At 40.8% G+C, this 21038-nt stretch overlaps 1 protein-coding gene across 5 annotated transcripts in view; it reads right to left on the bottom strand.

Annotated features, from left to right (window-relative positions):
- Nucleotides 1-21038, bottom strand: part of Fam13b (family with sequence similarity 13 member B) — a 94770-nt gene that overhangs the window by 9739 nt on the left and 63993 nt on the right. For all 5 annotated transcript variants that reach the window (XM_028762769.1, XM_028762768.1, XM_028762771.1 and 2 more), the window contains 7 exons: nucleotides 15022-15086; nucleotides 12862-12910; nucleotides 11619-11766; nucleotides 7220-7430; nucleotides 2958-3087; nucleotides 2319-2400; nucleotides 813-1042 (listed from right to left, as the gene is read on the bottom strand). In XM_028762769.1, the coding sequence (XP_028618602.1) occupies nucleotides 813-1042; nucleotides 2319-2400; nucleotides 2958-3087; nucleotides 7220-7430; nucleotides 11619-11766; nucleotides 12862-12910; nucleotides 15022-15086 (915 nt within the window). The remainder of the gene's footprint in view (nucleotides 1-812; nucleotides 1043-2318; nucleotides 2401-2957; nucleotides 3088-7219; nucleotides 7431-11618; nucleotides 11767-12861; nucleotides 12911-15021; nucleotides 15087-21038) is intronic.

Genomic DNA, 21038 nt, shown 5'->3' with positions numbered 1-21038 from the left:
CTGGCTGTCCTTGAACTCTTCTCTTTAGACCAACTTGGCCTTGAACTCAGAGATCCACCTGCCTCTGTCTTCCAAGTGATGGAATTAAAAGTATGCACCTCTACTGCCAAGCTTGGTTTTTTAGGTTTCTTTATGTATGTGTATGAGTGCTCTATTTCCATGTATGCCTGCATGACAGAAAAGGGTGACAGATCCCATTATAGATGGTTCTTGCATGTGGGTGCAAGAAATTGAACTCAGGACCTCTGGAAGAGCAGCCAGTGCTGGTAACTTCTGAGCCATCTACACACACACACACACAAAACCTTTCTCCTTTTCTTTTTCTTTTCTTTTCGTCAGGGTGTCATGTGGCCCAGGCTGGACTCAAACTCACTATGTGGCTGAACTCCCAATTCCCTGCCTCCAACTCTCCAGTATTTGGATTACAAATATGTGTCATTATGCCAGGCTTTCAAGACAGTATTTCTTTCAGTGGCTAATATCACATCTATATCTTTCATAGGATTGCTGGAAAAGGGGAAAAACAAAAAACAAAAACCAAATGACAGAATCCACATACTTTATGCCAGATACCAAGAACTTAATACACACAGCTACTGTTCAAACTTAGCCATTTTATGTCTTGTACATGTCTTGCTGACAGTCTGCAACATGCATTAATATACAGAACTCTAGGTTTAAAAGCATATTTTGGAGTTGTAAATCTGAAGGGTAGAAAAGTCAGGATACCTAGCTCTCACCCTGCTATGCTGGTTAATTTGTTTCCAGTGTTCTAAAGGCTACTCCAGGCAGAGACTGTCGCTCAGAATTACCTTGATATCCTCAGGAAGGTGCCGCTCAGCACGATTTTCCTTCAGTCGTTTTGTAATCAGCTCGAGAGTTGCTTCCTTAGATGGCTTCTTCTCTTTCTGAATGACTCTGGGCTCACCTTCACTCTCACCATCGTCATGGTCTAGAGAAGAGCCAAAACTTTTTGGAAGAGTGTTACTCCGAGGACGTGTCTGAGGCACAAATTCTCCATCAGAGTTTTTGTGTTTTGCATCTAAATTTCAGAAATAAGAGGATTAATAATTGATAACATATAGGCTCATATATTTAGCAGACAGTATACTTGTCCTTTCAAACAAGGAGCCCAGGTGAAGCACAATACTCTGATAAGCACTGAAAAGAAGTGAACTCCAGGTTCATAAAAGAGCTGAGCATGGGCAGGGTGTGGTGGCACAAAGCTTTCATCCTAGAACTAGGGAGGCAAAGGCAGGGGTATCTCTTTGAGTTCAAGTACAGCCAGGGCTACAGTGAGACCCTGCCTTAAAAAAAACCAAAAACTTGATTTTTTTTTATTTTTGATGATTGAGAAAGATTGACATTGAATTCTGGTCTCCACACATACACAACAAAAAAATAAAAGTGGGGGAGTCGGAGTTGTAAAGAGAGCGTGCTTTGTGGAGGGAACAATAAATACTAGATGGGTTAACCAAGGCAGTCTCCCTGAACGGTGCCGTTCTGGTTAACATGGAACTAATAAACCTAGCATACAAGACTGAGGGGAAAAGCACTTGTGCCCAATTGAGGCAAAAAACCAGGCAAGTTCCTCCAAATTTGAGAACAAAAAAAAATGAAATAGTAACACAATAAAAACCTAAAAAGGGCAGTATGTGCAAGCCCTTAAGAGCCACAGTCTAGAGTCTGGACTTAGAATAGGCCTACATAGAAAGGTAAACCTACTGAGAGGATTTAAAAAACAGTAACATAGTATTTTTTAAAGATGTTTCTGGTTGCTGTGCCAACGACAAGCTACAGGACGGCAAGAGTGAAACAGAACTGGAACAGGACACTATTTAGGCGATGTGATGCTAACAATGGCTGCAAAGCGGTTTAAATAAGGAAATGCTTAATAGAACAATAAAAGGAAATGAACCTTTTAAAATAAGACTGCAAAGTCTACAAGAGGAATAGTGTCTGAACACTTAATACTTAAAAGATACTAAAATTTCTACACAAGTAAAGTTCAAATGAACAAATCAGAACAATGATACAAACTGTTAACACTGTCTTTACACAGAGAACTTTTAAAGTAGTTGTGATTATTAAAGCATACTCAGAATAAACAGGATTTCATCATAGCAACACTATACTAACATCCAAAAACACATAGCATAATTTATGGTTTAAAAAAATTCACAGATTCTGGAATACATTTTCCATAAAATGCACTTATACCTTTTTTTTTAAATTTTTTTATTGGATGTTTTATTTACATTTCATTTGTTGTCCCCTTACCCCATCCCCCACCCACCCAGGAACCCCCACACTTATACCTTTAATTTGCTTCCGCAACTTTGTAAGCTCTGTCATCCATTTTAATACCTTCGGATTGGCTGCAATGTCACTGTAGGAGGGCTGCAAAGTTATGGAATAGGATCACTGACATTTGTAATGTCCAGTAGTTACGTTAATTTATTTCTTATAGTGTTTACAGTTCCCATAACATAAAATTTCATTCAATTCTCACTTTATTTTAATTTGATGTCAAGCTATTCTAAACTAGGTCATACAACTGGAAGGGGCCAAGTCTGAAGGCAGGTTTTTCATCTCTGGGCATCAGACTTCACATACTGGGTCTAATCATTACAAACATGCACTGTCCCCATTTCCTCCTCCCCTTTTGTTAGCGTGGTTTGTGTTGGAAAAGAATGTTAATTTGTTAATGTAAAGAATTTGGCTTACGAATTCCAAAAAAATGTTTGCACATGGGAACATAGAAACACTGGTACAATACTAAGAACATGGGCACAGAAATCATCAACTAAGGACCCACTGGCTCTCAGGCCTGTATGATCATCACTACTTCCCCAGCATCTCAGACTTCAGGGAAAAACTGGAGCATGCTGTCCTAAGACGGTACCCTCGGCTCTAACATGAATTCAAGTTTGTTCTATGCAACACTACAAACTTACCTTGCTATTTCTTTCCCTTTCAAATTGCTCCTCAAATTGTCTGATTTTTTTCTGAAGTTTCTTGACCAACTGATAAGGTGTTCTATCTTCTCTTTTTTCATCTTTTGAACTGAAAGATGACCTTCGAATTCTGAATTAAAACAACAGGCCAACACAGCAAATTAAATACATTTTCAAGTGTCAACACAGCATTACTTATTGTCCTGCTATGTTCCTATTACCAGTGGAAGGACATTTTACAAGTGAAGGGAGAGCCAGCATGAAGGCATGAGCAAGTAACACAATAATGGTAATAACCATCTTAAGTAAAATTAAATTTCTATTGCTAAAGGACAGTCAATAAATAACTTGGCTACACAGATGGTAACGAAGAGTCTCAGGCTGGAGAGATGAATCTGGCTGCTCTTCCAAGAGGATCCAGGTTCAGTACCTAGCACCCACATGGCATCTATAATTCCAATCCCAGGGAACCTGACACTTTCTTCTGGCCTCTGGAAGCACTACACTCACATACACAAACCCACACACAGAAAAACAAATATATACATAATTAAAATGGGAGGGCAATATAGAATGTATTTAAATGACTAAGATTTCTTATTGACTCCCTGATTGTCATTTAGGCAACATAACCCAGCCTATAGGAAGGTAGTATGCTGTGTTACTGTGATCCTGTCAGAAGTTTTGTATTGTTTATTATTGCTGCTGTTGCTATTATTTTGTGTATTGGTATTATGCCTAAATTATGTTACATAACTATACATATGCCTATACAGCGCTATGTGCCCAGTGTCCTCAGAGGCCAGAAAAAGGCATCACAACTGGAGTTACAGATGGCTGTAAGCCACCATGTGGGTGTTGGAAACTGAGCCTGTGGACACTCTGCAAGAGCATCACTCTGCAAGCCATCTCCCCAACTCCAAAGACTTATAGTACAGAATGCTAGCTGGATGTAAGGAAGTGACGCTGCACACACATTCTCCCATTGAGGTTAAAACCCTGTATTTACATTCAATGCTGAGAATAAAAGCCCTCCAAAAAAGGACACAACAGTAATAGAAAAAGCCACACAAATCATGCAGCTCACAGTAAAGACTTCAAATCGTATCTTGCATTCTGAACTTTACCAATAATAGCTCACTATCATTCCAGATAATATTTCCACACTGAAGCTGTGGAGCTGGGCAAGATGTCTCAGCAGGTAAAGCACTCGCTGTCCAAACCTAGTGCCTTGAGTTTAGTCTTTACCCACAGCGTTAGAAGTGACACAAATCCCTCACAGCACGCACTCCTCGCCCTCTCCCACGATAAATATACTTTTAAAATGACTATACAGTCTTCAGGGGAATCTCTGTGAGTTCAAGGGCAGCCTGGTCTATAAAACGAGTTCCAGGACAACCAGAGAGACCCGTGCCCACATTAGGCAGAGGCAGCAGCTGCCCTGCAGCTGCCCAATGTGGGTGCTGGAATCGAGCTCTGCCCCTCTACTGCTCTTCAACCCTACACAAAGGCTCTTTACTTTTTTTTTTTTTTTTTTTTTTTTTTTTTTGGTTTTTCGAGACAGGGTTTCTCTGTGTAGCCCTGGCTGTCCTGGAACTCACTCTGTAGACCAGGCTGGCCTCGAACTCAGAAATCCGCCTGCCTCTGCCTCCCAAGTGCTGGGATTAAAGGCGTGCGCCACCACCGCCCGGCGTACAAAGGCTCTTTAAAAACAAACAAACAAACAAACAAACAAACAAAGGCACTGGTATTGTGCTACCAAGAGATTTTTTTTCCTTAGTATTATTTCCAATGTTTGCTTGCTCCATTTTTTCCTACAGAAAATATTCAAGGCAGTTTCCTAAGAAGAGTTCAGAGGCCGGCGGGATCACATTCCTTCAGATGGAGTTACACGTGGTTGTGAACTACATGATCTGAGTGCTGAAAACAGGGTTCTCTGCAATAGTAGTGCGCTCTTAGTCACCAAGCCACCTTCCCAGGCCAACATGTGCATGTGAGTGCAGGTGCCCATGGGGGCCACAAAAAGGCATCAGAAGTTGGAGTTATACACGTTGTAAGCCACACAATGTGGGCACAAGGAACTGAACTTAAGTCCTCTGTAAGCACTCTTAGCCTCTGATCCATCTCTCCAGTCACCCCCACCTCAATGTCAGCTCTAAAGATACTCTCTTTCACTGCTACTAGCAAAATAAACTATCGATAACAAAATACGTGTAAGTTGAAATCTTAGGTCTGGGGTATAGCTCAGCTGGTATAGTGCCTTCTTGGCATATAAGGAGCCTTTCTGTTTGACCCTCAACACCATATAAACCAGGCACAACATGCATGCTTGCTATCTTTGAACTCTGGAAATACTTGGGGTACACAAAACCCTGTCTCTAAATAAACAAAAAGTTTTATAATTTCTGAAAAGCAAACTGCTTTTATTAACCAGAGTACTTGTCTGTAGTCATTTACCTATGCAAGTTTTTTCTCTGTGTAGCCCTGTCTGTCTCTGTAAACCAGGGCCTCAAACTCAGAGATCAACCTGCCTCTTCCTCCCTAGTGCTATGATTAAAGGTATGAGCTACCACCTCCAGGCTTGTGCAAGTATTTTAAAGCTCTTATACAACTCGAACTTTACTTTGAGAAAGTTAACCTAAAAGCATCTTGTCATGCTGCTGAGCCTGTAAGGGCTACTACTGCCTCTGTCAGCCCGTGAGAAGAGGCCGCTGAGGGCTTTCTGTGCTTTTAGCATCTGTCCCAGTTCTTTAGCATTCCTTAGTACAGTATGTATCCAGGTCAGCCACCTGGGCGAGCTCTTACCTCAGAATGGAGGCACACCCAGAAGCACTGGGGTGCCTAGAATGAGCCTTTCTATTTATGAGATATGGATAACAGGCTCCACGGTCTGACGACTCAACTTGTTGACATCCCAAAGAAGTCTTTCTCAGCCCAGGGAAAATGTTTTTATTATAGACTATGTTAAGTTTCAACCTATGGCTACTCAAATTTCCTAAAGATGCAGCAGCAACTCTGAAGCTTGCCTCCCTTCATTTGAAGGCATTCTTTGGAAGAGGTTAATAGTCATTAGTGTCTGTTCTTCATGTGCACCATCAAGTGTCTATCTTCTCTGACCAGCAAAAAAAAAAAAGTTTCCCAGAATGGTGCAATGATCAACAGACAAGGGTATTTACTGTGTGAGCCTAATGACCTGAGTATGACAGGCAGACCCCAGGTCATGGTGGAAGGCAAGGAACCGACTCTACTAAGCTGTCCTCTCCCTTTCACATGCCTGTCATGTCACGAGAGCTCTGTCCCCAACACAACATCATAGAGACAGTAATAGTAACACATTTTAAACTTATCTGAATAAAAGCAATCAGATTCCATTTTCAACAGCAAAATTAATTTGTGAAATATGAACAACAAGCTGTGGTGTTGGTTCTTAGCAAACTCTGGTTTCTTGATACTGTTCCAACTCCATAAGCTGAAAAAGGCATTTCAGCTTGAATCTAGAAGACAGAAACCGCTGTCTTGGAACTGCTGAACCAAATGAATGAAGGCATGGGACTCTACAGGAGAGACAACAGTCCCTTTTTCACAAAAGTTCTCTGTGCCTCTGACAGCTTGGACATTTCATGGATTTTTATTGTTGTTTTTCTTTTTTGCATTTTCTTTTTCTATTATTCCCTACCTCATCCCAGCCCCCGACACACACACACAGAATGTAGAGGTCAGAGATCCACTTGGCAGTAGGCACTCAGGCCCATTCTGCATGGCAGCACCTTCTAGAATGTATGTACATTCTTTTTTTTTGGTTTTTCGAGACAGGGTTTCTTTCTCTGTGTAGCCCTGGCTGTCCTGGAACTCACTCTGTAGACCAGTCTGGCCTCGAACTCAGAAATCCGCCTGCCTCTGCCTCCCAAGTGCTGGCTGGGATTAAAGGCGTGTGCCACCACCGCCCGGCATGTATGTGCATTCTATGATGCTACAAGAAGATGTCAGAACCACTATATCTCAATTAAAATTAAGTTACAATTAGAGCAATATAAACTAGTCAGCTTCTCCCTTTCAGAGCTCTGCACTCCAATTATTAGTGAATACATGAGGGCTAAACCACAGGAAACACCCACAGTCTAACAGTAAACCCCAAGTACTACGTAATCTCAATAAATTCAAAATTCAATAGCAGGCGAATGGAGAGACAAATTTCAGTTACAAGCCTGGAAGGATTTATGTACATAGTAAAAACTTCCTCTCAAACGTAAGAGATCACATACCTAGTGAAGGAAAGTGCCTTTGAGGAGAGATCCAATGCTTCTGGATCATGTAGGAAACGCTGGCTTTGCCCAAACTCTAAACACCGATGAGATAATACTGGAGGGCAGTCCTCTCCCAGGGGATGGTGAGTCATCCTGGCAGCCTGTGGAGACAGCTGAGCTTCTCCAGACTCAGAGTCTTCCTGCCAAGACTTAAATGCAGGAAACGGCTCTGTGAAACAAAACACAAGATTATGGGGGTCTTGAGCCTACCTCACTGTACAGTGGGTTCATTTTATATACAGTAGGGAAAAACATCAAAGCAACTAAATACTATCAGTGTCAGGATGCCTGCTGCTTCTACATGCTTCATATTCACTCACTAAGAAATACCACTTAAATGCCTAAACCCACTAACAAAAGCAAACAAAGGACACTATTAACTTTCTTAAATTTAATTCTAAAGATGTTATATAACATAATCCTAATTCAGTATTCTAAAGGTGATATATAGAAAAACATTTTTTCAAATACAAGTGAACAGTGAACAAACTGTCTCTCACTATCAGATGGTGGCTGGCTATATTAAAATATGAAAGTTTTCTCTACACTACACAGAATGCTAAGAAACGGAGCTAATGCCATAAGAATTCTAATATTCCAAATGAGGAGTTAACTTCAGCCTGTCCACAATATGTTAAATAATAAGAAATAATGTTAACTGTTAACATTAATGTTATTTCCTGTTATCAGGTTCCTGTGAATAAGACACACAAACACTTTAATCCCACAATAGTATTTAAATGAAAATGAAACAGCTCTGGCTCTCCTTAAGTACACTGCATACTCTCCACTGAAGCTACATCAATAACAGATCTCTTCTCATACACACCATCCATAAATATGTTGCAAATACAACATTAATTTTAAGCATCACTGGAGTATGAGAGAGAAGAGCTTCTAGATATATCTTAAGACTTAGGACTAAAAAATTAAATCTTGATTGAGATAGCTATTGCAAAAGCAAAAACAAATGGAACATTGTATTAACAGTATTAAAATTTAAAAGTATTTTTCTTTAGACAATAATCAAGATAGCCACTCAGCAATTAAGTTTAATGCTATGTATTAGTCAGTTAAGCATCATCTTTTAATTGTTTTTAGAAAATAATTTACCTTGTCTTTGAGGCCTAGATCATTTCTGTTGACTAAAACTAGGGTAACAAGTATGTAGTCCCACAATAAACTCAACAACAATACAGTGATTTCAAAGCAACCCTTGTACCTGTGTCCCAGCAGATATACTAATAATGAACATTTTATGAGAAATTTTAACATTTTAAGAAAAGAAATCACAAAAACCTTTTTCTTGAGTTTTTAACACAAATGTTTCCTTTGGGGACAGCAGGAGAAGGGCTAATAAAAGACAAACCAAGTGAACCACCAAGGAAAAGCAAAGCTGAGCTGTGGTGAGCCGTACTTACCCTCCCCATCTCTCTGCAGATGCATTGTTTTGAAATCAATGAGGGGGAAAGTGATAAGGCATGACGCTAATAAAATGGAAAAAAATGGCAAGAAATACTAAAGTGAACACACAGACCAGGCAGAACAAACCATACACATAACACAACACCAAGGGCACAAAAGCATTTCCCCAGGACCAGCCAGGAATTCGGATTAGAACCTGCTTCAAAGAAATGACCACTAACAAACTTTAAGCAAACATACATTTCTATTTCAGCAAGTAAGGCAAACTCAAAATTGATTGCTACTAAAATTCAGATACAAGGCCGATGAGCCAAACCATCATAACCATGTACGTTTGAAGCCTTTTAGTATGGTTATCAAAAAGAAAAAACAGCTCTCTTAGAAGGCTGAGGGATGGTATTGCTAAGTGGTGGAGTGTTTCCTGCATCTTGAAGGCTCTAGGTGAAATCCCATGACCACAAAGAGAAAAGAAACAGAGAAAAGTTTCCCTTTTGCTCATGCTTCATAAAAATACTGTTATTGGCCGGGCGGTGGTGGCGCACGCCTTTAATCCCAGCACTTGGGAGGCAGAGGCAGGCAGATTTCTGAGTTCCAGGCCAGTCTGGTTTACAGAGTGAGTTCCAGGACAGCCAGGACTATACAGAGAAACCCTGTCTCGAAAAAAACAGAAGAAAAAGAAATACTGTTATTGTATGTCATCCCAACGTTATCAGCAGAAACACTGAGGGAAAGATGATGTCAACACTAAGACTCTTTAAACAGCTACTACAAATTCATACTGGCCACGGTAGGGATGGATATACAACCTGCCTACCGACTGTGTTCTGCTAACTGCCCTTCGAGAAAAAAATAAAGCCCGCTTACCAGGGAAGAATAAATAAAGGGGGCCGGGATTTGTGGAATCATCCCCCCTTTCTCTACTAGAGTCATATCAAGCAAACAAAATTTGTCTACAGATTTCAAAGTACATAAAGTCTAAAGAAAGCTGTTATCTTGAGATTTAAAAAAAAATCTAACACCTAATTGTAAAAAAATCAATATTTACATTTGTGACAAAGTTAGAATAACATTAATGACATTAATGATAACTCTTCTCTCTCAGGGCTAGGAAGTTCACTCATCTGTCCACTAGCACTGAGGTTCTGAAGATCACTGACCCCACCCACTTAAAAAAGAGAGACCTATATGGACTAATCAAGACTGGTGAGTAGGGGGAGGCACTGAAGAGCAGGAGCAGGGCCTCTCCGTTCCTCTGACAAGAGGTATCTTGACCAGGGGGAATGTCCAGCATCAGGTTCTCCTTGGACAACCTCTAGAAAGCTCAAGCTATAGAGACCAGTCTCTCCACACTCTGGGAATTGTTCCTTCTTTTGTGTTTAGCACGGGGTCAGAGCCTGCGGTCAGAGGTCATTAGTGGTTATTTATTTGCATCGACCCCTAGAAGAGACAAAAGTATCCTAATCCTCATCTTCAGAGACTCCATTCTTACCGAGGTTCCCATGGATGCTCTTTTGACCACTGTGCCTGTCCACTGTTTCCTTTCCACATCCAGGACATGTGATCTTCACTGTCACCAGTACACTAACGTCTCCTAACTCAAGGGAGCCTCTGCATTAATTCTAAGAGTTCTGAATAAGTCAAACAGAGCCAACTTCATCTAGTTGAGGCTAGGCTCACAATATGCCACTGCACATGGCAAAGACAGACACCTAGAATGGCTATGGATGGGGAAGGGTCACAGTAAAGATGGCCACAGACAAGGGTTTGCTAAAAATTTTTAAAGCATGGCTGGACGATAGATTAAAAATCAAGAATACAACATCAAAAAGCCTTACACATTAAAACTATGATCAAATGGCAAAGCAACTCAAGGCACTGGCACTGCAATTCCTCTGGTTATTGCCACTGTGTGTCATCAAATAACTCGCCAAGACACAATCCCAGAGGCTCTAGACATAGGAACAGAAACTGGGCTTAGGACTCCTGAGTTGTCTCATTTTCTCTTATTAGGAAGGTTGATGGCTGACAGATTCACGGATCTAAACCGGTTGTTAATTTTCCCTTCTCCAATATCTTACTTTATGGTTGATAACAATACAGCACACAGTGCTGACAGAGGCTCTAACCACTGACACTGTACCACATTTGTTACAGTAGTTATCGACTTCATCAGCCATCTTATGGACTTCCAAGGAAATAATAGATTCTTGGGTGTTTTTCCCAAGTAAATACTTTAGCATGTAAATAGTTCACTTTAGTCCCTTTTTTGTTTATAATTTATGGAATCTTTAATGTAAAACCTTTACCAAAAATTTTCAGTATAAATTTGCTAAGTTTTAAGAAATTTTAACGTATCCCCAAAATACTTTCTCAATCTACATAATACAATGTTTGCTTAGAAGTACCAGTGAAGAATTAAAAACATAAAAACCTGTTGCTAATGATTATAAGGTAGCTAAATACCCTGTTTAAACTGGTAAAATCATCAAAACTTTAATACACTAAACTTTTGAAGATCAAGAGATGGCATCTGATTTAACAATTAACCTATTGTATTCTAATCTAGGACACTTTTTATTTTTAATCAATTTTGATCTTTAATTGAGGGAGGTGTGCTGGAGGTGGGGTGCTGAGATGGCCTGGTCTTGTAACTCATGCTCATCTTGCTCTCCCAAATGCTGAGGTCACAGGCATGTGCCACTGCTCCCTTTGGCAGCATCAAAGCTAATAATCTAGTTTCATTCTACCCATGAGAGAACTACCCTACTAGTATACTTGGGAAAAGCAAAACAAACAAACTTTTTTTTTTAAAGAGAGAACAGATCAGGATGATAAATACTGTCCAGAAGAAGGCAGGAGTCTTGTCATGGTTTGGGTTATTTCAATTACAAATAACAGTATTTTAGAAATTAACATGCTTGGGTAAAATTACCTTCCCATTTATCACCATCAGAAACATTCTTCAGATCTAAATGTGCAATTTGTATGCATGCTGCTTCTCCTTGAACACCAACACTCTGACCTTCGGTTACTTCTGATTCAGTGTTGGCATTCAAATCACGCATCTTGCTGCTAGAATCCTGTATTTTAAAATAAAGAATGCATTTCATAACCACGACTCTTCACAACTGGCTCAGAGACAATCTGCACGCACATATCCCTATGTATTTTTCATTACAAAACCAACTGCCCAATTTCTACTTATCTGTGCACAGGGGAGGAGGTTGTGCTTGCACCTATATTATGTGTACCACATACATACCTAATGCCCAGTGTGGCCAGAAGAGGTCATCAGATCCTCTGAGACTGGTTATAGATGGGTATGAGACACCATATGAGTGATAAGAATCAAACCCAGGTCCTCTAGAAAGGTTTATTTGTTTATGCATTTTATGTATATGAGTGCTTTGTTTGCTTGTGCACAACAGAGAGAAGATGGCATTGAATCCTACGAATAGACAGTTATAAGCCACCAAGTAGTTTCTGGGAATTGAACTCAGGACCACTAAAAAAGCAGATCAGTTAGTGTTCTTAATGGTTAAAGCCATCTCTCCAGCCCCAAGCAAACTACACTCAATTGTAAATTTGTACTTTATAATGTCTTATTAGGAAACCAAATTTGAGTCTCAAATGTAGGAAAGTACTTTCAAAAGCCATAATTTTATAACCACATCAATTATTGCTTAACTTTTAACTTATCCAATATAAGAACTAAAGGCTAGGGCTGAAGAAATGGTTCAGTGGTTAAGAGCACCAACTGCTTTTCCAAAGGTCCTGAGTTCAATTCCCTGCAACTATCAGTAATAGGATCTGATGCCCTCTTCTAGTGTGTCTGAAGACAGCTCCAGTGTACTTATATGAATAAAACAAATAAATAAATCTTTAAAAAAACAAAAAGCAACAACAACAAAAAAAAAAAAACCCTAAAGGCCAGATATAATAACCAGCACATTAAGCAACTTTTTTTTTTTTTTTTTGGTTTTTCGAGACAGGATTTCTCTGTGTATCTGTGTAGCCCTGGCTGTCCTGGAACTCACTCTGTAGACCAGGCTGGCCTCGAACTCAGAAACCCACCTGCCTCTGCCTCCCAAGTGCTGTGATTAAAGGCGTGCACTACCACTGCCTGGCCCATTAAGCAACATTTTTAAGAACTATAATATAAAGATAGTTCTTACCAGAATCAAGTGTGGCAATTTATCACTGTCACGTAATAAATATTCCTTCCTAAAAACACAAATATAGTTATTAGCATATAAAGAATAGAAAGGTTACTTTTATTACTTCTTACCTAGATTGTTTCTTCTCTTCCCCAGTAATAATTAGCACTTAAAATCTGAGAAGGAAAAGTTACCAATAGGGCATATGCCCATTCTTTGGAGCCCTATATCTGAAAAATCACACAATACTGAAAAGATCCACAGACTCACTTCAGGTTTAGAAAATTAATACTCTCTACCACTCCCTCTCCACATAAACTACCCCCAAAATAAAAACTTTATGAAAAGAAAATTAAAAACCAATTACAGCAGCCAGTGAGAACTGATGCAAATTAGAAAAAGAATCCATAAAGTAAATATTAGTTTACCAACAGGTTTATTCTATCCATGCAACGATTTGTAAGGAAGCTTTGGTCTGCCCTTTCAGGCTGAGCACTATCACAAGTGTACACTGCAATCCAAGGTCACACTAAAGGGGAGGGGGGGACTTAATTCACCTTGTAGTTCCCCCAGAAAATGAACCTCTATTAAATAATCATGTTGCAAGTTGTCACAAACAATCTCAACCTTTTTGGCCATTAAATAAAGCAACTGTTACTGATGCCCACAATAGGAAATTCTCCTCAAACAGATCTGTGTTAATTTAAAATACATATACCTAAGTGCCTCTTTAAGTGGTGAGCACTTGGAAGACAAGCCTTGATTTAAACACAAGAAGTTATCTCTTTACATGCAAGTATGTTACCCTCAGTGGCCTGAGAAATAAACTAAAGTCCCTGAAAGGTTCAAGGCTTTCCTTTTTAAGAGGTTGGGTGTGGGGTATCAAGACAGGGTTTCTCTGCGTAGCCTCTGGCTGTCCTGGAACTAGCTCTATAAACCAGGCTGCACTCTTTTACACCTACCCTTGCCTTACAAGTGCTGGGACTAAAGGTGTGTACCACCACCACCAGGCTTCTTCAACATCTTTTAATTTAGGCTAAGAGCAAATGGCAGTAGAATAAGTTAGATTTGTTCTCAAAGACTTACTCTGAAAGACATAACTATCTTAATCTGAAAAATGTTGAGTATTAACCATGCAAAATGCAATCCACCTAGACAAAGTACTCTGGATCTACAACACGTTTGCTAACCTAGATACAAGTTGAAGAGAAAAGAATGTTCCAAAAAGACTGGGCCCTCACTAAATAGATACTTATTGCTCTACCATATCCCGATGTCATCTTTCTGGGGATGCCTGTTAATCTTATATCTTCAGCCCATAGCTCCAAAACTCCCTGGGCTGGAAGAGGATCAGTCCTGCCTCCTGAAAGGAAGCACAAGGAACTGCTGTAAGCAGGAAAACTGTGGACCTTCAGAGTATGAGGACACTCCAGAGACATGGCTCCAAAGAATTTACTTACCCTCCAACAACAGGTTTTTACTCAAAAGCAACAGCATTAAAACATTACCTGACCAACAGGCTATCGGTAAAGCAGAAATGAAGTAGCAGAGCCTCCATTACTGAGTCTCACCTTTGTTAAGACTATGAAGATATACATACTGGCGGCTTCTGAAAGAATGATGCAAAGGGTAGCAAGACCCAAGTGACTGGAAAAAACTCCTATCCACTGACTAAAACACCTTTTCCTCAAAGGGACTGTATCTGAGGAGACACTACATTTGGTGGATCTCATTTTCTCAGACATGTTAACACGGATGGGGGTGAACAAGCACCAAATAGAAAGATTATCCTTGGACACTGAGGATGAGTAGCAGGGACCAAAAACATCCCACACTTACCATCGAAGCAAGTAGTTTATATATTTTTGGTTGGCTGGCCACAATTCCCAATCAATTAACTCACTGATGGGCCTGTTTTCAGTATCAAATTCTCAAAGTTTTTATTATCTCTAAAGAAGCTGTGCTCTCTGACTATGTTCATAACTAATGTTGTCTGCAGCTAGGAGACTATTTATGGCTCTTAATATGTCTACATCTACTATGAAACTGAAGAAGCCTCGTCGTCTTTTTACCAGACTGTCTTATAATGTATAGATTCACCCAAAACTTTCAATCAAAGATCTGTGAAGAGCTTGTTCCAATTCTCAAAACAATTTTTTAACAACAAAAAAAGCTTACCTCTCAGGACAGCCATCTTCACTATCCCCGTGGTCACTACAAGGCTCTAACAGTATACCTACAGGCTGACAAAAGAATACCACCACTGTTTATCAGCTCCCCACACTCATTCGTCAGAGAAAGATGCCAATCTAGATTAGGACATTTGAGCAGTTCTTTACACAAAGTTTACCCTCCTTCAAAATCTGAAACATTAAGCATTTGCAGGGACGTTGGTTTCTCTCTCTCCTTGTAAGTAATAATTACTAGTATCCTCTTTTCCTTAGAATTCTCTTTTGGCCAGGCAGTGGTAGTACACAACTTCAATCACAGCACATGGGAAGTGGAGACAGACAGAATTCTGTGAGTTCAAGGCCAGCCTGATCTACAGAGTGAGTTCCAGAATAGCCACCAAGGCTACACAGGAAAAACTCTGTCTTGGGAAAAAAAAATTTTTTTTCTCCTTTAAAAATTACAGTTCTGAACTGTATTTGGTATGGTTCAGTGGTAGAGCAACTGCCTAACATAGGAAAGGCTCTGGCCTGGGTACATTTAAAATAACTTCTTTCCTGGAGGGGTTTGAGGAGTGAGCCTCAGGAGTACAGAACAATCTACTTTTCAATGAGTCTATTAATACTACCTCTGACAAGAAAACCAAGTGTGGCGGCACATGCCTGTAATCTCAACATTCAAGGGGCAGAGGCCATTAGACTCAGAATTTGAGCTCATCCTAAGCTACAGGCAGGCATAGGCTGTATAAATGAACAAAATAAAAACCTCCCAAATATAATACAAATCCCTTCAAAATTACTACAAAGTGTATAATCATTTTCATATTTGTTATAATCTTTAAAATCAACAAAAACTTTGATTCTTTTTTTTTAAATTCATTACTAGTATGTGTTTGCATGTGTATAGATTAGACGACAACTTTCAGGAATTGGTTGGCTCCCTCCTCTGTGGGTTCTAGGGACCGATAGGCTTGTGTGGCATGCAATTCTATCCACTGATCCCTCTTGCCAACCTTCTTAGACTCTATAGAGGCTGCATTTCCAACTACATATCTCCACAAGGTTGTGAACTGTTTGCTACTCTCCATCCAATCAAATCTACAGCAGTGTACTGAAACAAAAAGCAAATGAGACTCCTCCACCTGTCCTCTCAGCAGGCATTAATTATATAACAAACGTAAATCAATGGAACCCCACAAATTAAAACCTTTTATGAGACCAGCTTTTTTTTTTTTTTTTTTTTTTAAGTGGTATCTAGGGAAAGAGCTTAGCCAACAGTGTCTCTCTACAAGCATGAAGACCCAAGCACCTACATAACAAGCCAGCCCCAGCACTGGGGAAGCCGAGTCGAGAGGGTTCATGGGACTTACTGGCTTCTAAATCTACCAAAGTGCCAAGCTTCAGGTTCAGCAAGAATCTCTGTCTCAAATAATAAGGCAGAGCGTAATAAGGAGGAGACCTGACGTCAACCTTTGACCTCCGCATGCATATGCACACGTGCAACTCACACCAACTTGGATGAAAGGCCAGTCAAACATGATGGAACCCATAGCCCCAACTATTCAGAGGATAACAGACTAAAACTGGGAATAGATTCAAGCTACACTGGGCAACAATGAGAGAGTGCTTCAAAGATAGAGTAAGGGAAGAAAGGAGAGAGAAGAAAATAATCCCGTTAATAGTATCATGACTAGGAGGGCTAAAGAGGTAGCTCAGTGATGCTCTTGCAAAAAAAAGGGCCAGGGTTCAATCCCCAGCATCCATACAGCACATCTGTAACTCCAGTTCCAGAGGATTTGACATCCTCTTCTGGCCTCTAAGAAAAAAAACTCCACACATGTGGTGCATATACATTCAGACAGGTGGGTGGGCAAAGCCCATACACATAAAACAAAAATAAATGAAAAAAATAATTATGAATGCATTTATTTCTTTATTAATAAAGTTAATTTTACTTCTAACACTGGTATATCCTTATTTTTTAAAAACATAGGATTTTCAATAAGTTTTATTTTTAAAAGATAAAGAAATTCAGTGTGAAAGAACCTACTATCTAAAAATCGAAAGTTATTAGGAATGTAGATTACATTTTCAAAGTTTCTATGTATTATTAGGTCAAAGTTAGGATTCTACCTAGAGCTGACAGGTCCCTGCTGAAAATCAGCAGGATGAGAAAGCAAATACAAATCCAACAAGAAAGAAAAATAGCCACGGAAAGCCTCAGAAACCCAGATTCCACAGCAGACAGAAAGGATGACAGCCGATAAGCCCCCACCCATAACAGTAGATGGTAACCAGCCCACATTTTATACCAGCACCCAGCCCAGAAGGAAAAAAGCTCCAGGCTTTCCTTTTGTCACCAGAGTGACTCTACTGCACACCCCACAGGAGTATCCACACAATAAAGATCCTATTCCTTCCACCTGAGTCTTGCCCCCATACCTCTCAAACCAGTTTGCTCTCTGTTCTCCCACCACTAGGCACATTAAAAAAATCCAGTATTTCATGCCTTAGTTTTTAAGACAGAATTTAAAAAATAGATTATGCCGGGCGGTGGTGGCTCACGCCTTTAATCCCAGCACTTGGGAGGCAGAGGCAGGCGAATTTCTGAGTTCGAGGCCAGCCTGGTCTACAGAATGAGTTCCAGGACAGCCAGGGCTACACAGAGAAACCCTGTCTCGAAAAACCAAAAAAAAAAAAAAGAAAAAAGAAAAAAAAAAAAAAGATTATGCCGGACATAGTGGCATATTATTCCAATACTGATGAGGCAGAAGCAGTCAGACCTCTGTGAGTTTGAGGCTAGCCTGGTCTACATAATAAATTCCAGAACAGCCAGGGCTACAACAGAAAAACCCTGACTTGTAGAGGAGAAGTATGATTATCAGAAAATCTAGCCGGGCAGTGGTGGCACACGCCTTTAATCCCAGCACTTGGGAGGCAGAGGCAGGCGGATTTCTGAGTTTGAGGCCAGCCTGGTCTACAGAGTGAGTTGTTCCAGGACAGCCAGGGCTACACAGAGAAACCCTGTCTCGAAAAAAACAAAGAGAGAGAGAGAGAGAGAGAGAGAGAGAGAGAGAGAGAGAGAGAGAGAGAGAGAGAGAGAGGAAAATCTAGAAACCTGTATTATAAAACAAGCTATCCTGTCACCAATTCTCATTTAATCTATACTTTTACTTTTGAAATAACTGAAACAATGTGTGTCTCTTTCTTTGAAACAAGGCCTAACCTACATTAGCCTCCAACTAGAGATGCCTCATTTCTAGAGCGCTACATGTGACACCATGCCTAGCTCTGTGCAACTGTTTTATTTTGATTTTATTGGGGTGGAAGAAGTAAGGGGTGCTGGAGAATCAAATTCAGGACCCTCTGAAGCTAGGCAAGTACTCTGCCAATAGCCACACCTCAGCTGTCTTAATTACTTTTCTACTGCTGTGACAAAACACCATGACCAAGTCAACTTGGAGTCCATAGCCATCTTGGCGTGGACCATGGCAGCAGCAGGCAGGGGCGCTTAACCTCTGATCCACAAGTAGGAGGCAGAGAGCTAACTGGGAATGGTGTGGGCTATCCAGCCCAGTGACACATCCTCCAACAAGGCCACACTTCCTAACCCTTCCTAAGTAGGGATCAAATATTCAAACATATGGGCCTATGAAGGCCTTTCTCATTCAAATCACCACACCAACCCTAAGTTTATTTAGTTGGAGACTAAATAAATAAATAATTTATTTAGTACGGTTATATTCCCCTAAACTGACATCACTCTTGCTTTGTAGCCTAGGCCAACCTAGTAGTAATCTTCCTGCCTCAGCACCACCCTGAGATTATATACGAATCACTATGTGTGGGGATTGTGTAAGGGTATCTTGGTTTTTGGTTGGGCATGGGCCTGGAACCCCGAGACTCCAAGGGAGAAACGGCAGGCATTCGGCCATGTCTCCAGAACCCAGGGTCCTGACACGCAGTCCACTCTCCATGGACCTACATTGTTCAGTCACGTAGGCCATTACAGCCCCTCCCAAAGTGTACAGGTAAAGAGTAGGACTACAGGCCTCAGGCCCTAGAGAGATTTACATACTAATGAAGGCTAAAGGGCAGAGCAAATTAAGCATTCTTCCCAAGACCCTCCCCCCTCTCCCTCCCTATTTAACTCAGGTCTGCCCTGAGTTTGGGGGGAGAGGGGAAGGGGGTACATCCAGATCCATCTATGAAAATAAACCCTATTGGAACCAAGGACTTCCTCATGTCATTGGGGCCTGCCTTCACCAATGCCCCCAGTCTCTGGAACCTACCTTACACTTTCTCCTGTTTGTGGGACCCAATGCGTTTCTGAGACACCACCACTGCGACCTATTTACCCACAACTATGCCCAACTTTTAAATATGCTTTTCAACTACTGAATAAATAAAAAGGCAATTGGAAGCAATACAAAAGAAAAGTAAGGGCTGGAAAGAGTAGTCAGTAAAGTGCTTGACTTGCAAGCATGAGGACCTGAATTTTGATCTCCAAAATACTCATCTAAACAACAACAAGCACCCCTTGGGAGGCAGAGACAAGTGTGTCCCTGTGTGTCCCTAGTCCTCAATGGCTAGCTAGTCTAGTCTGTTAGATACGATGTCTCAAAAGAAACAGACCAACTCTATGGGAATATTAAAAGTTGTCTCCTAGCATGTACACATGCACATACAGAGAAAAATGACATGAAAACTATTCTCATGCCCAGAACCATCTGTAGAGGTACACACCTGTAATATAAGCACTTGAGAACTATAAGATGTCTCAAAAAAAAAAAAGAAAAAGAAAAAAAGAAAAAAATGACACATGGACAATTTGCTCTTTTTCCTGTGAGTAAGTTACTGTCTTCCTTCCTCCCCATGTGCCTTTTTAGCAGTCCCCCACAGGGACTTACAGCACTCTGGGTCTCAACTCGTCCCTCAGCTAGAGAGCCCAGGTAGCAAGGGGAAAATCATAATGAGACGCACCTTCAGCAAAAAGGCCTTCCTGCCTCTCCAATCATAAATCAACTTTCTCCTCTTTAAGAAAACTTACACAGGGATGGCAAGATGGCCAGGAAGGCACTTGTAGCCAAGCTTGACTACCTAATTTAGAAGAGAAAATCAAGTCTCTGCTTCCCCAGTGCTGGGAATTTTTGTTGTTTTGTTTTTTGTTTTTTAATGTTTGGGTTTTGGAGATCAAAACTCAGGTGTCCATACTTGTTCTATGACCTCCACAAGCATGCTGCAGCATGTATACACACACACTAATTTAAAACCATGTTTTGCCTTCATGTGTGTATGTTTAAGACATCTGTGCCTGGTGTTCTTGCAGATTGAAAGAGAGTGTGAGACTGATTCCTAGAGTAAAAGTTTTATGGACTGTGCCCCAGGTGTGTGCTACTATAACCCTCAGTCCTCAGCAAAGCCTTAAGTGCTATTAACCACTAAGCTCTCATCTCACCAGCCCGTTGTTATTTTTGAGAAAAGGTCTTACTCTAGTCCAGGCTATTCTACAACTCAGTGCATAGCCCAGCCTCTCAAGTTCTAGGGTCACAGGTGTGTGCTATCACACTTGGCTATGTAGTCCTTTTGTTTCTCTGAGACAGTATCTCATGTATCCTAGGCTAGCCTAAATCTCACTATGTAACCAAGAATGACTTTGCCCCCTGAGGACTAGAATTATAGGTACAGCACTGTAGAGTTTTTGTAGTTCTGGGAATAAACAAAGGGCTCTACACTCCAGATCCTATCCCTACTCCCACCCCACCCCCATCTACCCTGTTCCACATCCCATATCTCCAACCCACCCCAACCCCCTGTCTCCATGAGGCTGTCCCCACCTGCCACCCCCCACCCCACCTAACCTCTAAACTCCCTGGGGCCTCCAGTCTCTTGAGGGTTAGGTGCATCATCTCTGATTGAACACAGACCCAGCAATCCTCTGCTGTATATGTGTTGGATGTCTTATATCAGCTGGTGTATGCTGCCTTTTTGGTGGTCCAGTGTTTGAGAGACCTCGGGGGTCCAGAT

The sequence above is a fragment of the Grammomys surdaster genome, unplaced genomic scaffold (assembly GCF_004785775.1).
Source record: "Grammomys surdaster isolate TR1022 unplaced genomic scaffold, NIH_TR_1.0 135, whole genome shotgun sequence".
Classification (NCBI taxonomy): Eukaryota; Metazoa; Chordata; class Mammalia; order Rodentia; family Muridae; genus Grammomys; species Grammomys surdaster.
This window is presented reverse-complemented; position numbering and strand designations above follow the sequence as displayed.